The sequence below is a fragment of the Elephas maximus genome, chromosome 6, assembly GCF_024166365.1.
Source record: "Elephas maximus indicus isolate mEleMax1 chromosome 6, mEleMax1 primary haplotype, whole genome shotgun sequence".
Classification (NCBI taxonomy): domain Eukaryota; kingdom Metazoa; phylum Chordata; class Mammalia; order Proboscidea; family Elephantidae; genus Elephas; species Elephas maximus.
Genome location: NC_064824.1, coordinates 135,077,064 through 135,090,626, shown reverse-complemented (window position 1 = coordinate 135,090,626; position 13,563 = coordinate 135,077,064). Strand labels below are relative to the sequence as shown.

The window sequence follows — 13,563 nt, the reverse complement described above, 5'->3', positions numbered from 1 at the left end:
TTTCCATCTGGCAAGGTCCACATGTATAGTCGCTGTTTATGTTGTTGAAGAGAGGTATTTGCAAGGAAGAAGTCATTATTGGTCTTGCAAAATTGTATCTTGTTGTCTCTAGCATCATTTCTCCATAAAGAATACAGCCTTGGAAACCCTATGGGGCAGCTCTACTCTGTCCTATGGGTTACTAAGAGTCAGAATTGACTCAAGAGCAAGGGGTTTGATGGGACAGGTGAGGAAATGTCGGCTGAGGTTGTTAAACAGGGGAGAGACATAATCAGACTCACAGGTTAGAAGATTTTCTGAGCAGAGAGAAGGATAGGGTGCAGAGGGAAGCAACTTGTCACAGTTTAGATGCCAGACCACCAAGGAGGAAGGACTGCTATGAGGGGCTTGTGAAATCCAGGGGGCTTGGTGGGCCATTGACTCAGGGGCTGACCAAGGTACAAAGAAAGTGGAGGATGGCCCTCAAGTTCTACCTGGCCTCTTTGTTGAATCTGGTACCAGGATGGTGGTGGTGGGAGGATGGCGAGTTCACTGTTGGACACACCTTGTTTCAGGTGCTTAGGGAACATTCAGGTGGAGATGGGCAGTGAGCAGGTGAAAAGGTAGCACTCAAGAGAAGGCTATCCAGAAATACATAGTTCCAGGTGGAATAAATCATGGAAGAGGAAGTGTTTGGCTGGAGAAGACCAGATGGTTGTCACTCATTCTGAAGCCTTAAAGGCAAGAGAAGTTAGACACGTCCATTCTGACCACAATGGGGGACCTAAGGCTAAGAGGCAGCTTTGAGAACTAGATTTCAGCTCACCCGTTCCAAGAGTCAGTGCTGGAGGAAGATGTAATGGGTGTGGCCACGGGGGGACGGGGTGTAGCTCCTGATGGTAATCTATGACAAAAAGCCCTTTCTTCCTATTGCTGCGGGGAGCCCTGGTGGCTCCGTGGTTAAAGTGCTTCATGGGAGAAAAGACCTGGCGATCTGCTCCTGTGAAGATTTCAGCCTAGGAAATCCTATGAGGCAGCTCTGCTCTGTCCTATAGGGTCACTATGAGTTGGAATAGACCCCACGGCAACAGATTTTCCTATTGCTGCTTCCTTCTTTCCTCCTCTCCCCTTCCCTTATCACAACAGCCTTGCTCCAGATGGCCAGCTATTGAATCGATTGTTGTTGTCATATGCCTGGAGTGGACTCCGGCTCATGGTGAGCCCATGTGTGCACAGCCGAACTGTGCTCCATAGGGTTCTTTTTTTTTTTTTTAATAATTTTTATTGTGCTTTAAGTGAAAGTTTACAAATCAAGTCAGTCTGTCCCATGTAAGCTTATACACTCCTTACTACATACTCCCATTTACTCTCCCCCTAAAGAGTCGGCCTGCTCCCTTCTTCCAGTCTCTCCTTTCGTGACCCTTTTGCCAGTTTCTAACCCTCTCTACCCTGCCATCTCCCCTCCAGACAGGAGATGCCAATACAGTCTCAAGTGTCCACCCGATACAAGTAGCTCACTCTTCACCAGCATCTCTCTCCAGCCCATTGTCCAGTCCCTTTCATGTCTGATGAGTAGTCTTCGGGAATGGTTCCTGTCCTGGGCCAACAGAAGGTTTGGGGACCATGACCGCCGGGATTCTTCTTGTCTCAGTCAGACCATTAAGTCTGGTCTTTTTATGAGAATTTGGGGTCTGCATCCCACTGTTCTCCTGCTCCCTCAGGAGTTCTCTGTTGTGTTCCCTGTCAGGGCAGTCTTCAGTTGTGGCCGGACACCATCTAGTTCTTCTGGTCTCAGGGTGATGTAAGTCTCTAGTTCATGTGGCCCTTTCTGTCTTGGGCTCATAGTTATCGTGTGACCTTGGTGTTCTTCATTCTCCTTTGATCCAGATGGGTTGAGACCAATTGATGCATCTTAGATGGCCGCTTGTTAGCATTTAAGACCTCCATAGGGTTTTTAAGGCTGTGACTGTGAAGCAGATCTCCAGGCCTGTCTTCAGGGGTGCCTCTGGGTGGGTTCCAACTCCCAACCATTGGTGCCCACCCAGGGACTCCTATTAGATCGATTAAAGACAAGCCACTAAGAGTAACTGAAGCGTTCCCAGCAGGAGCATTTGCACTAAAACACAGGGCAAGTGTCCACTTAAACAAATGCCCCACAGGTGGAAGGTGCAGGGGAAGATGTTTCCACTTGGCTCTGTACTCCACCCCCACCCCCACCCCAGGTATCTTCAGGATGGTAAACCTAAGGAATTAGCCCTGGCCTGAGACACAGGTCCTTGTCACGGGACCTCACTGGCCTCTGGGAAAGGACCCTGACCTGCTGGTTGTCTGTTGGAAATCCCTCAAGACCTGCAGGTCACGCCTAGACAGGGTTCACTGTCACTGAGGCAGGACCTCGCTGCGCAGCAGGTGCCCTCCTTGACCCCCTCACCACTGCACTGCAGTCCAGTCTCCATTTTTGCTTGCTTTCTGTATCTGGAAGGAGCCCTGGTGCTGCTGCGGTTTGAGTGCTAGGCTGCTAACCAAAAGGTCAGTGGTCCCAACCCACCAGCTGCTGGGCAGGAGGAAGAGGTGGCAGTTTGCTTCTGTGAAGATTTCAGCCTTGGAAACCCTGTGGGGCAGTCGGACTGAGTCCATGGCGGTGGGATTGGTTCTGTAACCAGAGGTGATTGCACTAGATAACACGAAGGTGCAGATTCTGGAAGTCGATGTGACCGGGCAGGGAAACTGGGGGAGGTTTGGGGCCACTTTCTCCTTCTCCACCCCCAAATCCATCCCGGGCCGGTCGGAGCCTCGGGCCTCTGACTCCCCTGCTTGTCCTGCAGCCAGACCTGCATGAGAGAGGCTTCCGCGCCGGCCCCCTCCCCACCGAGCGGGTCACGCGTGTGCGGGCAGAGGGCCTCTAAGGTCCCAGTCTCTGCCACGGACTTCCTCAGACAGGGGCAGCTCCGGCGGGGATGCGTTCCGCCGAGGCCGGACCCGGGGCGGCAAAGGCCAGGCGTGGGCAAGGCGGAGGTTTGAGGGCGCACCGAGGAGAAGGTCGCGCCGCCCGCACGGTCCAAGTTGCTCTTAGGGATCACCGCGTGACCTTGCGGAGCTGGGGCGGCCCAGCTGGACCGCGGCGAGGAGCTGGGAAGGCGAGGCTGGGCCAGCGGCCCCCACCTCCTTAGCCAGGCGGGCCAGGCCGGCGGGCTCGCGCTGCCGAGGTCCGGCCGAGTCTGCGCCCGCGGCCCCGGGTCGCGCCGGCCCTCTGCGCCCCCGCCCGCCGGCCTCGCCCCCGCGCGCGCCCGCCCGCCTCCCCGTTGCCTTGGCAACCCCGGAGCCTCCAGCGCGCGCCCGCCCGCCAGCCCGCCCGCGGGAGCGCTCAGCGGCGGCGGCGGCGGCAGCAGCTCCGGCTCCAGCCGCGCGCTGCGACCCCGCTCGGTGCCCGCTCGTCGCCCGGCACCGCCGGCCCCGGCCGGCCCCATGGAGCTGCTGGCCGCCGCCTTCAGCGCCGCCTGCGCGGTGGACCACGACAGCTCCACCTCGGAGAGCGATGCGCGCGACTCGGCGGCGGGACACCTGCCCGGCAGGTGAGGACAAGGAGCCCCGGACTCCGCGCGCCACCCCGGCCCCGGGCGCCCATCGCGGGCCACCCCCCGGGCTGCCGTCCCCTCGGCTACCCCCGTCCGGTCACCCCGCGCCCATCCGGGGGTCCCCCGACGGCCAGCCCCGGCCCCCGCGCACCCTCGGCCCGTCTCCCCGGTGGCTCCGCTCTGGCCGCGTGGCCCCGGGACGCGGAACGGAGGCTCGGCGCGCAGCCCCCCGCGTGCTGCCGGCGAGGGGGCGGGGAGCGCGGGGTGGTCCTGGGTGCGGGCCGTCGGCGTCGGGGCGCGCCAACTTTCCGCCGCTGCCCGCGGGCTCGGAAAACATGAAGGTCCGGGCGGGCCGCCGCGGCATGAATCACCGGCCCGCCCTGGTGGGTGACAAGAAGGACCTGTGGGCCCGCCCGGCCCTGGGGCCCGCTGGCCGCGATGCCAGCACCGCCCGCAGCAGGCCGACGTGTGTCGTTGCTTCCAAATAACCGGGCCCTCCCTGCCCCCCGCCCCCCCAGCGAGTCGTCCTCCACCCCGGGCAATGGGACCACGCCCGAGGAGTGCCCGGCGCTGGCCGACAGCCCCACCACGCTCACCGAGGCCCTGCAGAGGATCCACCCCATCCCGGCCGACTCCTGGAGGAACCTCATCGAGCAAATAGGTGGGTGTCCCCGGCAGCGGGGCTGCGTTCGGGAACGCCAGCCGGGGCCTGGTGGACTCGGGGTCCCCTGCTCATGGGATGCTGCTGCACTGCGTGTGCGTGAATGTGTCTGACGCAGGTAGGAAGGTTTTTGACATATTTGGTTCGAAATGGTTCCAGAGGCAAAACTGCCACGTTAATTAATGTTGCTGAACAATTGGGCTTTAGCAAGTGGATATCCATCCTGCTCTCTCCAGAGGGGTCTGTTGCCCAGGTCTGCTCTGGGGGAGGACACCTTTTCCCCCTGCCCCTTCTGCCATCCTGGGCCATGCCCGAGGCGGGGAGGAGCCTGGTGGGCTAGCGGTTGCAGAGTTGGAGCTGAGAGTGGAGTGTGGAGGTGAGGGGGTCTCGGGTGATGGTGTGATTCTGGGGAGAGGTGGCCGCGGGGGACTTTGTACAGGAGAGGGAAGGTAAAACCGAGAGAAGCCGGAGCCCCAGACGTCCCTGGGTTTGGAAGTTTAGCCTGGTGTCACCTACCCCTCCAGAAAAGTGGCCAGAGATGTGGGCACAAAGGACCCAGAAGGCACAACCAGTGTATCCAGCACCCACAAAGCCACAGCCTCAGCTGCCACTGCAGAGAGTGGCGTGAGGCAGTACCCAGAGAACCCCAGCACTAGTGACATCAAACTAGCTCTCATCTTCGTCACCAGCGGCACCGGGGCGTGAATAATGTGGATTCCATTTTCCTGAAAATGGTCCCAACTGCTTAGAAAACCTTTTCATTCTTCCATGCTCTCAGAGCCGCAGTCTCTTCATTAAGTAACAATTCTAGGTCTGGAAATTTCCCCCTTAAACCAAACAAAGCAAACAGATAACCAAATAATATAATTCTTGTCCTCCAGTCCCAGACCCTGGGAAGGATGTGAAGTGTCTCCAGGTGTGGACTGCAGCTTCCGTTGCCACAGGAGACCCCACGCCTTGGGAGTCTTCAGGGCCTGCCCACTCTTCCCTAGCAGCGGGGTTTTTTTTTTTTTTTTTCCTTAAAATAAACACAGAGAGGATCCCAGACTCCTGCAAAGCTGAGAGGGTGGAGTGAGCGCTGAGCCCTGCTAGGGGGCTGCCTCCAGGAATTGCGTTCCGGCTGGCAGACCACTGCGTCAGGCTGGAGGTGCTGGCGCTGGCGCTGGCGCTGGTGCTGGTGGGTCTTCGCTTTGATTGCTGGGGAGACAGAGAGGGGCTGATCTGAAACTGATGCCAACCATTAAGAAATTGCCATGTGCAACAAAGACTCCTGAAACTCCTTCCTCTCAACTCTCTACCTCATTGTCCTTTGTAGTGGGAAGGCAACCTCTGCCTTGGTAGACCTCACTGTCCTTCGTAGCGGGAAGGCAACCTCTGCCTTGGTAGACCTCACTGTCCTTCGTAGCGGGAAGGCAACCTCTGCCTTGGTAGACCTCACTGTCCCTCGTAGCGGGAAGGCAACCTCTGCCTTGGTAGACCTCACTGTCCTTCGTAGCGGGAAGGCAACCTCTGCCTTGGTAGACCTCACTGTCCTTCGTAGCGGGAAGGCAACCTCTGCCTTGGTAGACCTCACTGTCCTTCGTAGCGGGAAGGCAACCTCTGCCTTGGTAGACCTCACTGTCCTTCGTAGTGGGAAGGCAACCTCCACCTTGGCAGACTCCAGAAGCCCCAGTCGCCTCTCTTGAAACATCCTCGTTTGGCTGAGCTCAGTGTCATGACTTAGAAGGACATTTGGGGTGGGGGACAGAAGAGGCCCACACCCCCTTTCATGGAGCCTGCTTTCCTCTCACTCTCTGTCAGGGGCGTGTTGGGACTTTGTGCCTGGAAATCATTGGACCTGTTGAGCTAGGTGCTTTGATGGTGTGAGCTCGAAACTGGGAGTCGGGGCTCGAGGGCCTGCTCTTCATGGGCTCCAGTTTTCTCATCTGTCAAACAGTAGGGGCTCTGGCATCCTGAGTCTTTCCCCTGCTCCCCCTGCCAGTGTCTCCGGGGATAATGGTGAATTTCTCAGGGGCAGGACTGAATGACAGCACCTGTTACCATGCCATGTCCATGACTTGATACTTAATGTGAGATCTATGCTAAGCAGACACCTAGAACCTGGTAGCCGCTTTCAGCTCTGCAAGTGAGGCGAGCGCTTTGCCAGGTGTGAGGAAAGGACTGCAGGTTCCTACAGATACGGTGTTATTAAGGGCGGAGGAAAATGCAATGAGCAGGCAGGCATTTTGTAGACCACTTTTTTGGATTTTGCAGGTACGGTATGCAATTATCGTAACTGGATAGGGCCCTCGGGAGACCATGGCCACCACCAGTGCCGTCGAGTCAATTGCAACTCGTGGCGACCCCATGCGTGTCAGAGTAGGACTGTACTCCATGGGGTTTCCAATGGCTGACTTTTTGGAACAGATCACCAGATCTTTCTTCCATGGCTCCTTTAGGTGGATTTGCACCCCTCGCCCCATGACTCCTCAGGAGACCATACCTATTGCCCTGATAGTCGATCCTGACTCAGAGCAACCCTATAAGACAGAATAGAACTTCTCTGTAGGGTTTCCAAGGCTATAAATCTCTACAGAAGCAGACTGCCACACCTTTCTCCCACTGAGCAGCTGGTGGGCTCAAACCACCGACCTTTTGGTTAGCAGCCAAGCACTTCACTGTACCACCCTGAGAACAGAGATCTGTCTTACTGGTTTTGTTTGTGTGTTGTTGTTGTCATTGTCTCTAGCACCTAACACAATGCTTGGGACCTAGAAGGTGCTCACTAAATACCTAATGAATGAATTCTCTGTCCTTTAGGAAGTTTCTATTTGAAAGATCCAAGGAATTAGTCTCTTTGGAAAGTGAGATTTGGAATGACTCCAGAGGGTTTGGCAAGAAGAGCTAGGGGCTTATCCTTCTTCTGCAGGGCAGTTTGGCCAACCTGGTATAGATCATTTTAATTAGGAGAGACGGGAGTTAAGTCTTCCAATTCCACATGGATGCAATTCCACCGGGTGCAAGGCTCACGCTGGCCCCTGTACCAGGTAAACTTGATTTCCATATAAAGTCATGCTTACTGAGTGTACAAAGTACGAGATAACGGTACACCGAGTACAGAAATTTAATCAGATAGCATACAGCTCCTCAGATAGAGCTACCCTGTTTTTTATTTCTGAATTTTAATACAAATAAAAATATACTGACTATGAAAAATGGTACTCGGTGTGTCATATAACTCTTTGTCATCACAGTAACTACAAGAAAATAGATGCTTAAATTCATATTCTAAATACCTCAGAAGAAAGTATGAAGTTTTAAGAAAATTCTAAAATTACTTGTATTGGGAGTTTTTGGCTGCAAGTAACAGAACATTCAACAAAAAGTGACTCTAAATAGTAGAAACATTGTATTTCAGTTAATGAGTCCAGGGGTAGGGGGTTCCAAAGTTGGTTTATTCAGGCGAACAATGACCCAGCTGTTTTCCCTCCCCCGTTCTCAGCATTTGGGCTTCATGTCACAAGATGGCTGCCACAACTCCAGGCATCACGTCTTCAAGCATCCATGAGTTAAAGCTGAAAGGGCCGTTTATCTTCATGTGTCTGCTGGGGAGGGACTCTTGTTGAGAAGCCCTTGGAAGATGTCCCCTTACTCTCCTTGGCCAGGTTGTGTCACATGCCATGTCTACACACCTACTACCGGCAGGGGGACAGGACCTATGGAAGGTTTTGATCAGTCAGCGTTTACTCACTTCCCTGAGCACAGGATGGGTCAACACCCAAACAAACCCCTCTCCTGCCAACTGGGAAGAAGGAGTTTGAGGAGACAGGAGGTAGGCAGCCAACGGTGTCTGCCGCAATATGATTTCAGAAATTTTTAACCCGGTGACTCTCACAGTGCTGATACCTGTATCTCTTTGCAGCACATGCACCACAGTGAGACGTTCCACACAGTGTCGACCTATGGTTTGCTGACTGTAGCATATGTCTTAAGACATCTTTTTCAATCTTCAAAAAATACACCAAACTAGACACTTTTGTGAACCTTGGAAATTGCTTTTCTAAGAGGTCTTCAATTCAGCAAATATTTGAGTACCTACTACGTGGGAGGCACTCTGCTAAGCATCGAAAGTAAATCCAAGTCAATTCGTGGAAATCTGGTTTCTTTAAACCTCCGTAAACACAGCATCAGCCACAGAGCAGAACAACTAGCGTTTATAGTTACATCGTTATGTGTAGGCAGTTAGCATCCAAAATTATAGCAGGTTATGTGGTAACATTAGACCTCTGCCTTCGTAGATCTTTTTCCTGGGATGCATTCAGCAGAGACTTCGATTTTCTTTTTAATTCCTTTGTCAAATTAACTCCTTGTATTCTGCTGGGTAGTAACATCGTAAAAATATAGCGCCTTAATTTCTGGAAGTAAATGATATATTTACCTTAGCATAAAGGCTTTATAATTTAGAGTTATGAAGTGCCGGAAGCCAAGTAATTTAATCCAGAGTTGATTTATTAGGCTTCTGCTTATGACTATAATTTATCCAGCCCCACGCAGAATTTCCAAGTCTTTTTCTTTCTTTCTACTTTTTAGATATTTTAACAATTAGGTAAAGAAGGAAAAATAGGTGACGGTTTTTACTGCATTCTAAGACCAAGAGCTGTACACGTAGTATGTTTAAGTGATTAGAAACGTCCTAGGGGAGTCAGCGTCTTCCTTTTATAAGTAAACATATCAAAGGACCCTGAGCCCCTCTCGGGCTCCAGGTCAGTGAGTCCCACTGCCCGCTGGACTTGCCTCTGGTGTCCCTCAGAACACCTCAATTTCAACATGTTCAAAACTGAGCCTGTCCCTCCGCTCCACCCCACCCCCTTGCCGGGCCCTCCTCTTGTGCTCCCGCGTCCTTGAGTGGCGCCACCAGACCCTGTTAACAGACCAGTCACTGGGCATTATTTATGACTTGTCGTTAGCTGCCTTCGAGATGGCCCCCGGCTCATGGTGACCCCGTGCACAATGGAACAAAGTGCTGCCTGATCCTGTGCTGTCCCCATGGTTGTTTGCGAATCAGACTGTTGTGATCCATAGGGTTTTCACTGGCTGATTTTCAGAAGTAGATCTCCAGGCCTTTCTTCCTAGTCCGTCTTAGTCTGGAAGCTCTGCTGAAGCCTGTTCGGTATCATAGCAACACACAGGCTTCCACTGACGGACAGGTGGCAGCAACACATGAGGTGCATTGGCTGGGATTGAACTCGGGTCTCCCGCATGGAAGGCCAGGATTCTTACCCCTGAACCACCACTGCCCTCTATGTGTTATGGATTGAATTATGTCCCCCCAAAATGTGTGTTGTAAAACCTAACCTCTATGCTTGTGGTGGTGATCCCATTTGGGAATGGTTTGTCTTTGTTGTGTTAATGTTATGTTATGTTAACCCTAAAGGACTAGTATAGTGTGTATCTTGAGTCAATCTCTTCTGAGACATAAAAGAAAAAACGAAAGCCAGCAAGAGAGATAGAGTAAGATAGGTGCCAAGACACATGGAGATCTCCAAGGAACCAGGAAGCAGAAGCTGAAGAGACAAGGCCCTTCCTCCAGAGCCAACAGAGAGAAAGCCTTCCCTTTGCCAATGCCCCGAATTCAGACTTCTAGTCTCCCAAGCTGTGAGAGAATAAATTTCTGTTTGTTAAAGCCAACCACTCGTGGTACTTCTGTTATAAAAAAAACACTAAATGACTAAGACAGAATTTGGTACCAAAAGAGCAGGGTGCTGTTCTAACAGACACCTAAAATGTGAAATTGATTTTGGAATTGGGTAATGGGTGGAGGCTGGAAGAGTTTTAAGGTGCCTAATAGTAAAGGAAGGAAGAAGGAAGAAGTACAACCAGAACGCTCCCCAGAAGCAAGGATGGTGAGACTACGTCTCACATACTTTGGACATGTTATCAGGAGGGATTAGTCCCGGGAGGAGGACATCACGCTCAGTGTCTTAGTTATCTAGTGCTGCTGTAACAGAAATACCACAAGTGGATGGCTTTAACAAAGAGCAATTTATTTCCTCACAGTAAAGTAGGCTAAAAGTCCAAAATCAGGGCATCAGCTCCAGGGGAAGGCTTTCTCTCTCTGACAACCTGTTCATCAATCTTCCCCCAGACTAGGAGCTTCTCCGCACAGAGAACCTTGGTCCAAAGGGCACACTCTGCTCCCAGCACTGCTTTCTAGGTGATAGGAAGTCCCCGTCTCTCTGCTCACCTCTCTCTTCATATCTCGAAATATTGCCTCAAGACACAATCCAATCTTGTAGATTGAGTCCTGTCTCACTAACATAACTGCCACCCATCCTCCCTCATTAACATCATAGAGGCAGGATTTACAACATACAGGAAAATCATACAATACTGAGAGTTATGGCCCAGCCAAATTGATCCAGACCAGCACACTATTTTTGGGGACATAATTCAATTCATGACCCTTGGTAAAGTAGAGGGTCAGCAAAAAAGAAGACCCTGGGTGAGGTGGATTGACACAGTGGCTGCAACAACGGGCTCAAGCATAACAATGATTGTGAGGATGGCACAGGACCAGGCAGTGTGTCGTTCTGTTGTACACAGGATCACTATGAGTCGGAACTGACTTGACAGCACCTAACAACAACAGCAGCAATAGTAAAGGAGCCCTGGTGGCACAGTGGTTAAGTGCTACAGCTGCTAACCAAAAGGTCAGCAGTTCAAATCCACCAGCTGCTCCTTGGAAACCCTGTGAGGCAGTTCTACTCTGTCCTATAGGGTCGCTATGAGTCAGAATCAACTAGACGACAATGGGTTTGGTTTGGTTAATAGTAAAAGCTTAGATTGCCTTGAAGAGTCTGTTGGTAGAATTATGGATATCAAAGGCAATTCTGTTGAGGGCTTAGAAGGAAGTGAGGAGAGCTACAGAGAAAGTCCGTATCATCTTAGCGAATACATATGACCTCAGCAACACAATGTTCCTAGAACTGTGGATGTTAAACGTGCTTCTGGTGAGAGTTTAAAAGGAAATGATGAACACATGATTGGACAGTGGAGGAAGGGTAGTGCTTTTTATGCAGTGGCAAAGAACTTGTCTGAATTATGTTAGAATGTTTGGTGGAAAGTAGAACTTGTAAGTGATGAACTTGGATATCAGGCTGATGAGATTTCTAAGCAAGATCTTAAAGGGGCCATGTGGTTTCTCCTTGCTGCATATAGTAAAATGGGAGAGGAAAGAGATGGACTTAAAAATGAACTGTGAAAAATGAAAACAGAACTTAAAGATTTGGGAAATTCTATTGTACAAACTAAGGACACATGCCCTAAAATGCTCACCAAGGATGTGGCTACACAATCTTGTTGAAGAGATTAAGCCTGTGACTCATGGATCTATCCAGCTACCACAGCAGAAAATCTATCAGCTTAGACTAAAGGAGGCAGAGAAAGAACGAAAGGAAAGACTGCTGTCTGCCTCTTGGAATTCTATAGGCTGGAAACAGGCCAAAGGAGCTACATATCTTCCCTTCGAAGAAAAGAAAAGAACCATCCCTGGATCAGCTCAGAGATCAGCAGAACTGTTGAAAGGAGCATGGGAAGCTGGCTCTTCTTGGTTTCAAAGGGTGGGACCAGAGTCTTCTGGATCTCAAAGGGTGGGACCACAGCCTCCTAGGTTTCAAACTCCATTTCAACACAGTTCCAGAGTGTGGGGCTATCTTTAAGGTATACCAGGGGAATGGGGCCACCACCCAAAGCTGAGGGTGGGCTGCCATGCCCAAGGGGCAGAAGAATGGGTCCTGCCAGGGCCAAGGGGATAGGGAAGTCACTGAGGTGGACTAGGAAAATGGTGCACCTAAAGCCAAAGGAGCAGAGTTGTCATCCCAGAGGGACTGGAAGGTGGAGCTGAAGCCCAGGACCGAGGAACCTCCACCCAGAATCCAGAAGGCATGGCCAACACCCAGTCTGGAGGGCAGGACATTGCTGGGATGGTCTCAGAGAAGAGAGGATTATTTTCAAGGCTTGAGAGCTAATGTAATTTGTTCTGCTGGGTTTGGGACTTCCTTGGTGCCCATTATCCCTTCTTTCCCTCCAATTTCTCCCATTCAGTAATGGAAATGTCTACCTTGTGCCTGTTCTACATTGTACTGTGGAAACAGATAACTTGTAGTCTAGATTTCAGAGATTCACAGACGAAGAGGAATTTTGCCCCTGGATGGAATACACCTAAAGTCTCACCCATATTTGATTTAGATGACTCAGAAGATGAGATTTTGGACTTGAAGTTGCTTTAAGACTTTTAGAGTGATATGATGGCGTGAATGTGTTTTGCGTGTGGCAAGGAAGGAAACAAATTGGTGTTGGGGGAAAGGGTGGAGTGTTATGGATTGAATTACATTCCCCAAAAATAAGTGTTGTGAAACCTAACCTCTATGCCTGTGGTTATAATCCCATTTGGGAATGGGGCTTCTTTGTTATGTTAATGAGGCAGGATTAGTGTAGAGTGTATCTTGAGTCAATCTCTTTTGATATATAAAAGAGAAAAAATGCAATCTAGCAAGAGAGATCAAGTAAGATAGATGCCAAGACACATGGAGATCTCCAAGGAGCCAGTAAGCAGAATCTGAAGAGACAAGGACCTTCCTAATACAGGGACAATGCTTTCCCCTAAAACCATTGCTCTGAATTCAGTTTTCTAACCTCCTAAACTGTATGAGGGAGCCCTAGTGGTGCAGTGGTTAAGAGCTGGGCTGCTAATCAGAAGATCAGCAGTTCAAATCCACCAGCTGCTCCTCAGAAACCCTATGGAACAGTCCTACTCCGTGCTATAGGGTCATTATGTGTCAAAATTGACTTGACGGCAACAGGTTGGTTGGTTTGTTAAACTGTACAAAAACAAATCTCTGTTAAAGCCATCTAGCTGTGGTATTTCTGTTACAGCAGCACTAGCTAACTAAGACACCATGACTTAGCTCCTGCCTTTCTCCAGGGCCCCTCTTCTGCCTCAGGACTGTCCCATGAATTGGGGGCACTTCACTCCATCTCATCCACTATCACTCTCCTGGGAACTGCTGTAGCCACTTTCCGGGGTGTGCTTCTGCCCCTCACCTCACCATACCTGTCCCCACTTTGCAGTCCGTGGTTCTCCTCAATGTAAACCCAAGCAGCTTACTTGAGGTGTCCTGGAGCCCCCCTCCTGCTGGGATCGACTCCCGCCTCCATGGCTCAGCAGAGGAGACTCTTTGGGGTCTTTCCTCTTCCGCCTAGGCTTGGCACCAACTGACCCCCATCCCCGCATCTTTGCCCAGAGCGCTCCCCTCTCCCTGGGCCTGGAGCCCCTTGCTCTTTGCACTGAAGTGTCTCGGTGTGCTCCAC

General features: G+C 51.4%; 1 protein-coding gene across 2 annotated transcripts in view; it reads left to right on the top strand.

Annotated features, from left to right (window-relative positions):
* The window catches only part of NGEF (neuronal guanine nucleotide exchange factor), a 103,714-nt gene that overhangs the window by 53,209 nt on the left and 36,942 nt on the right, over window positions 1–13,563 (top strand). Inside the window, exons 1-2 of one of the 2 annotated variants that reach the window (XM_049888465.1) lie at window positions 3,403–3,551; window positions 4,073–4,215. In XM_049888465.1, the coding sequence (XP_049744422.1) occupies window positions 3,445–3,551; window positions 4,073–4,215 (250 nt within the window). In that variant the 5' untranslated portion in view covers window positions 3,403–3,444. Of the gene's footprint in view, window positions 1–3,402; window positions 3,552–4,072; window positions 4,216–13,563 lie in introns of those variants that run through there. The other variant, XM_049888464.1, reaches the window with a different exon arrangement.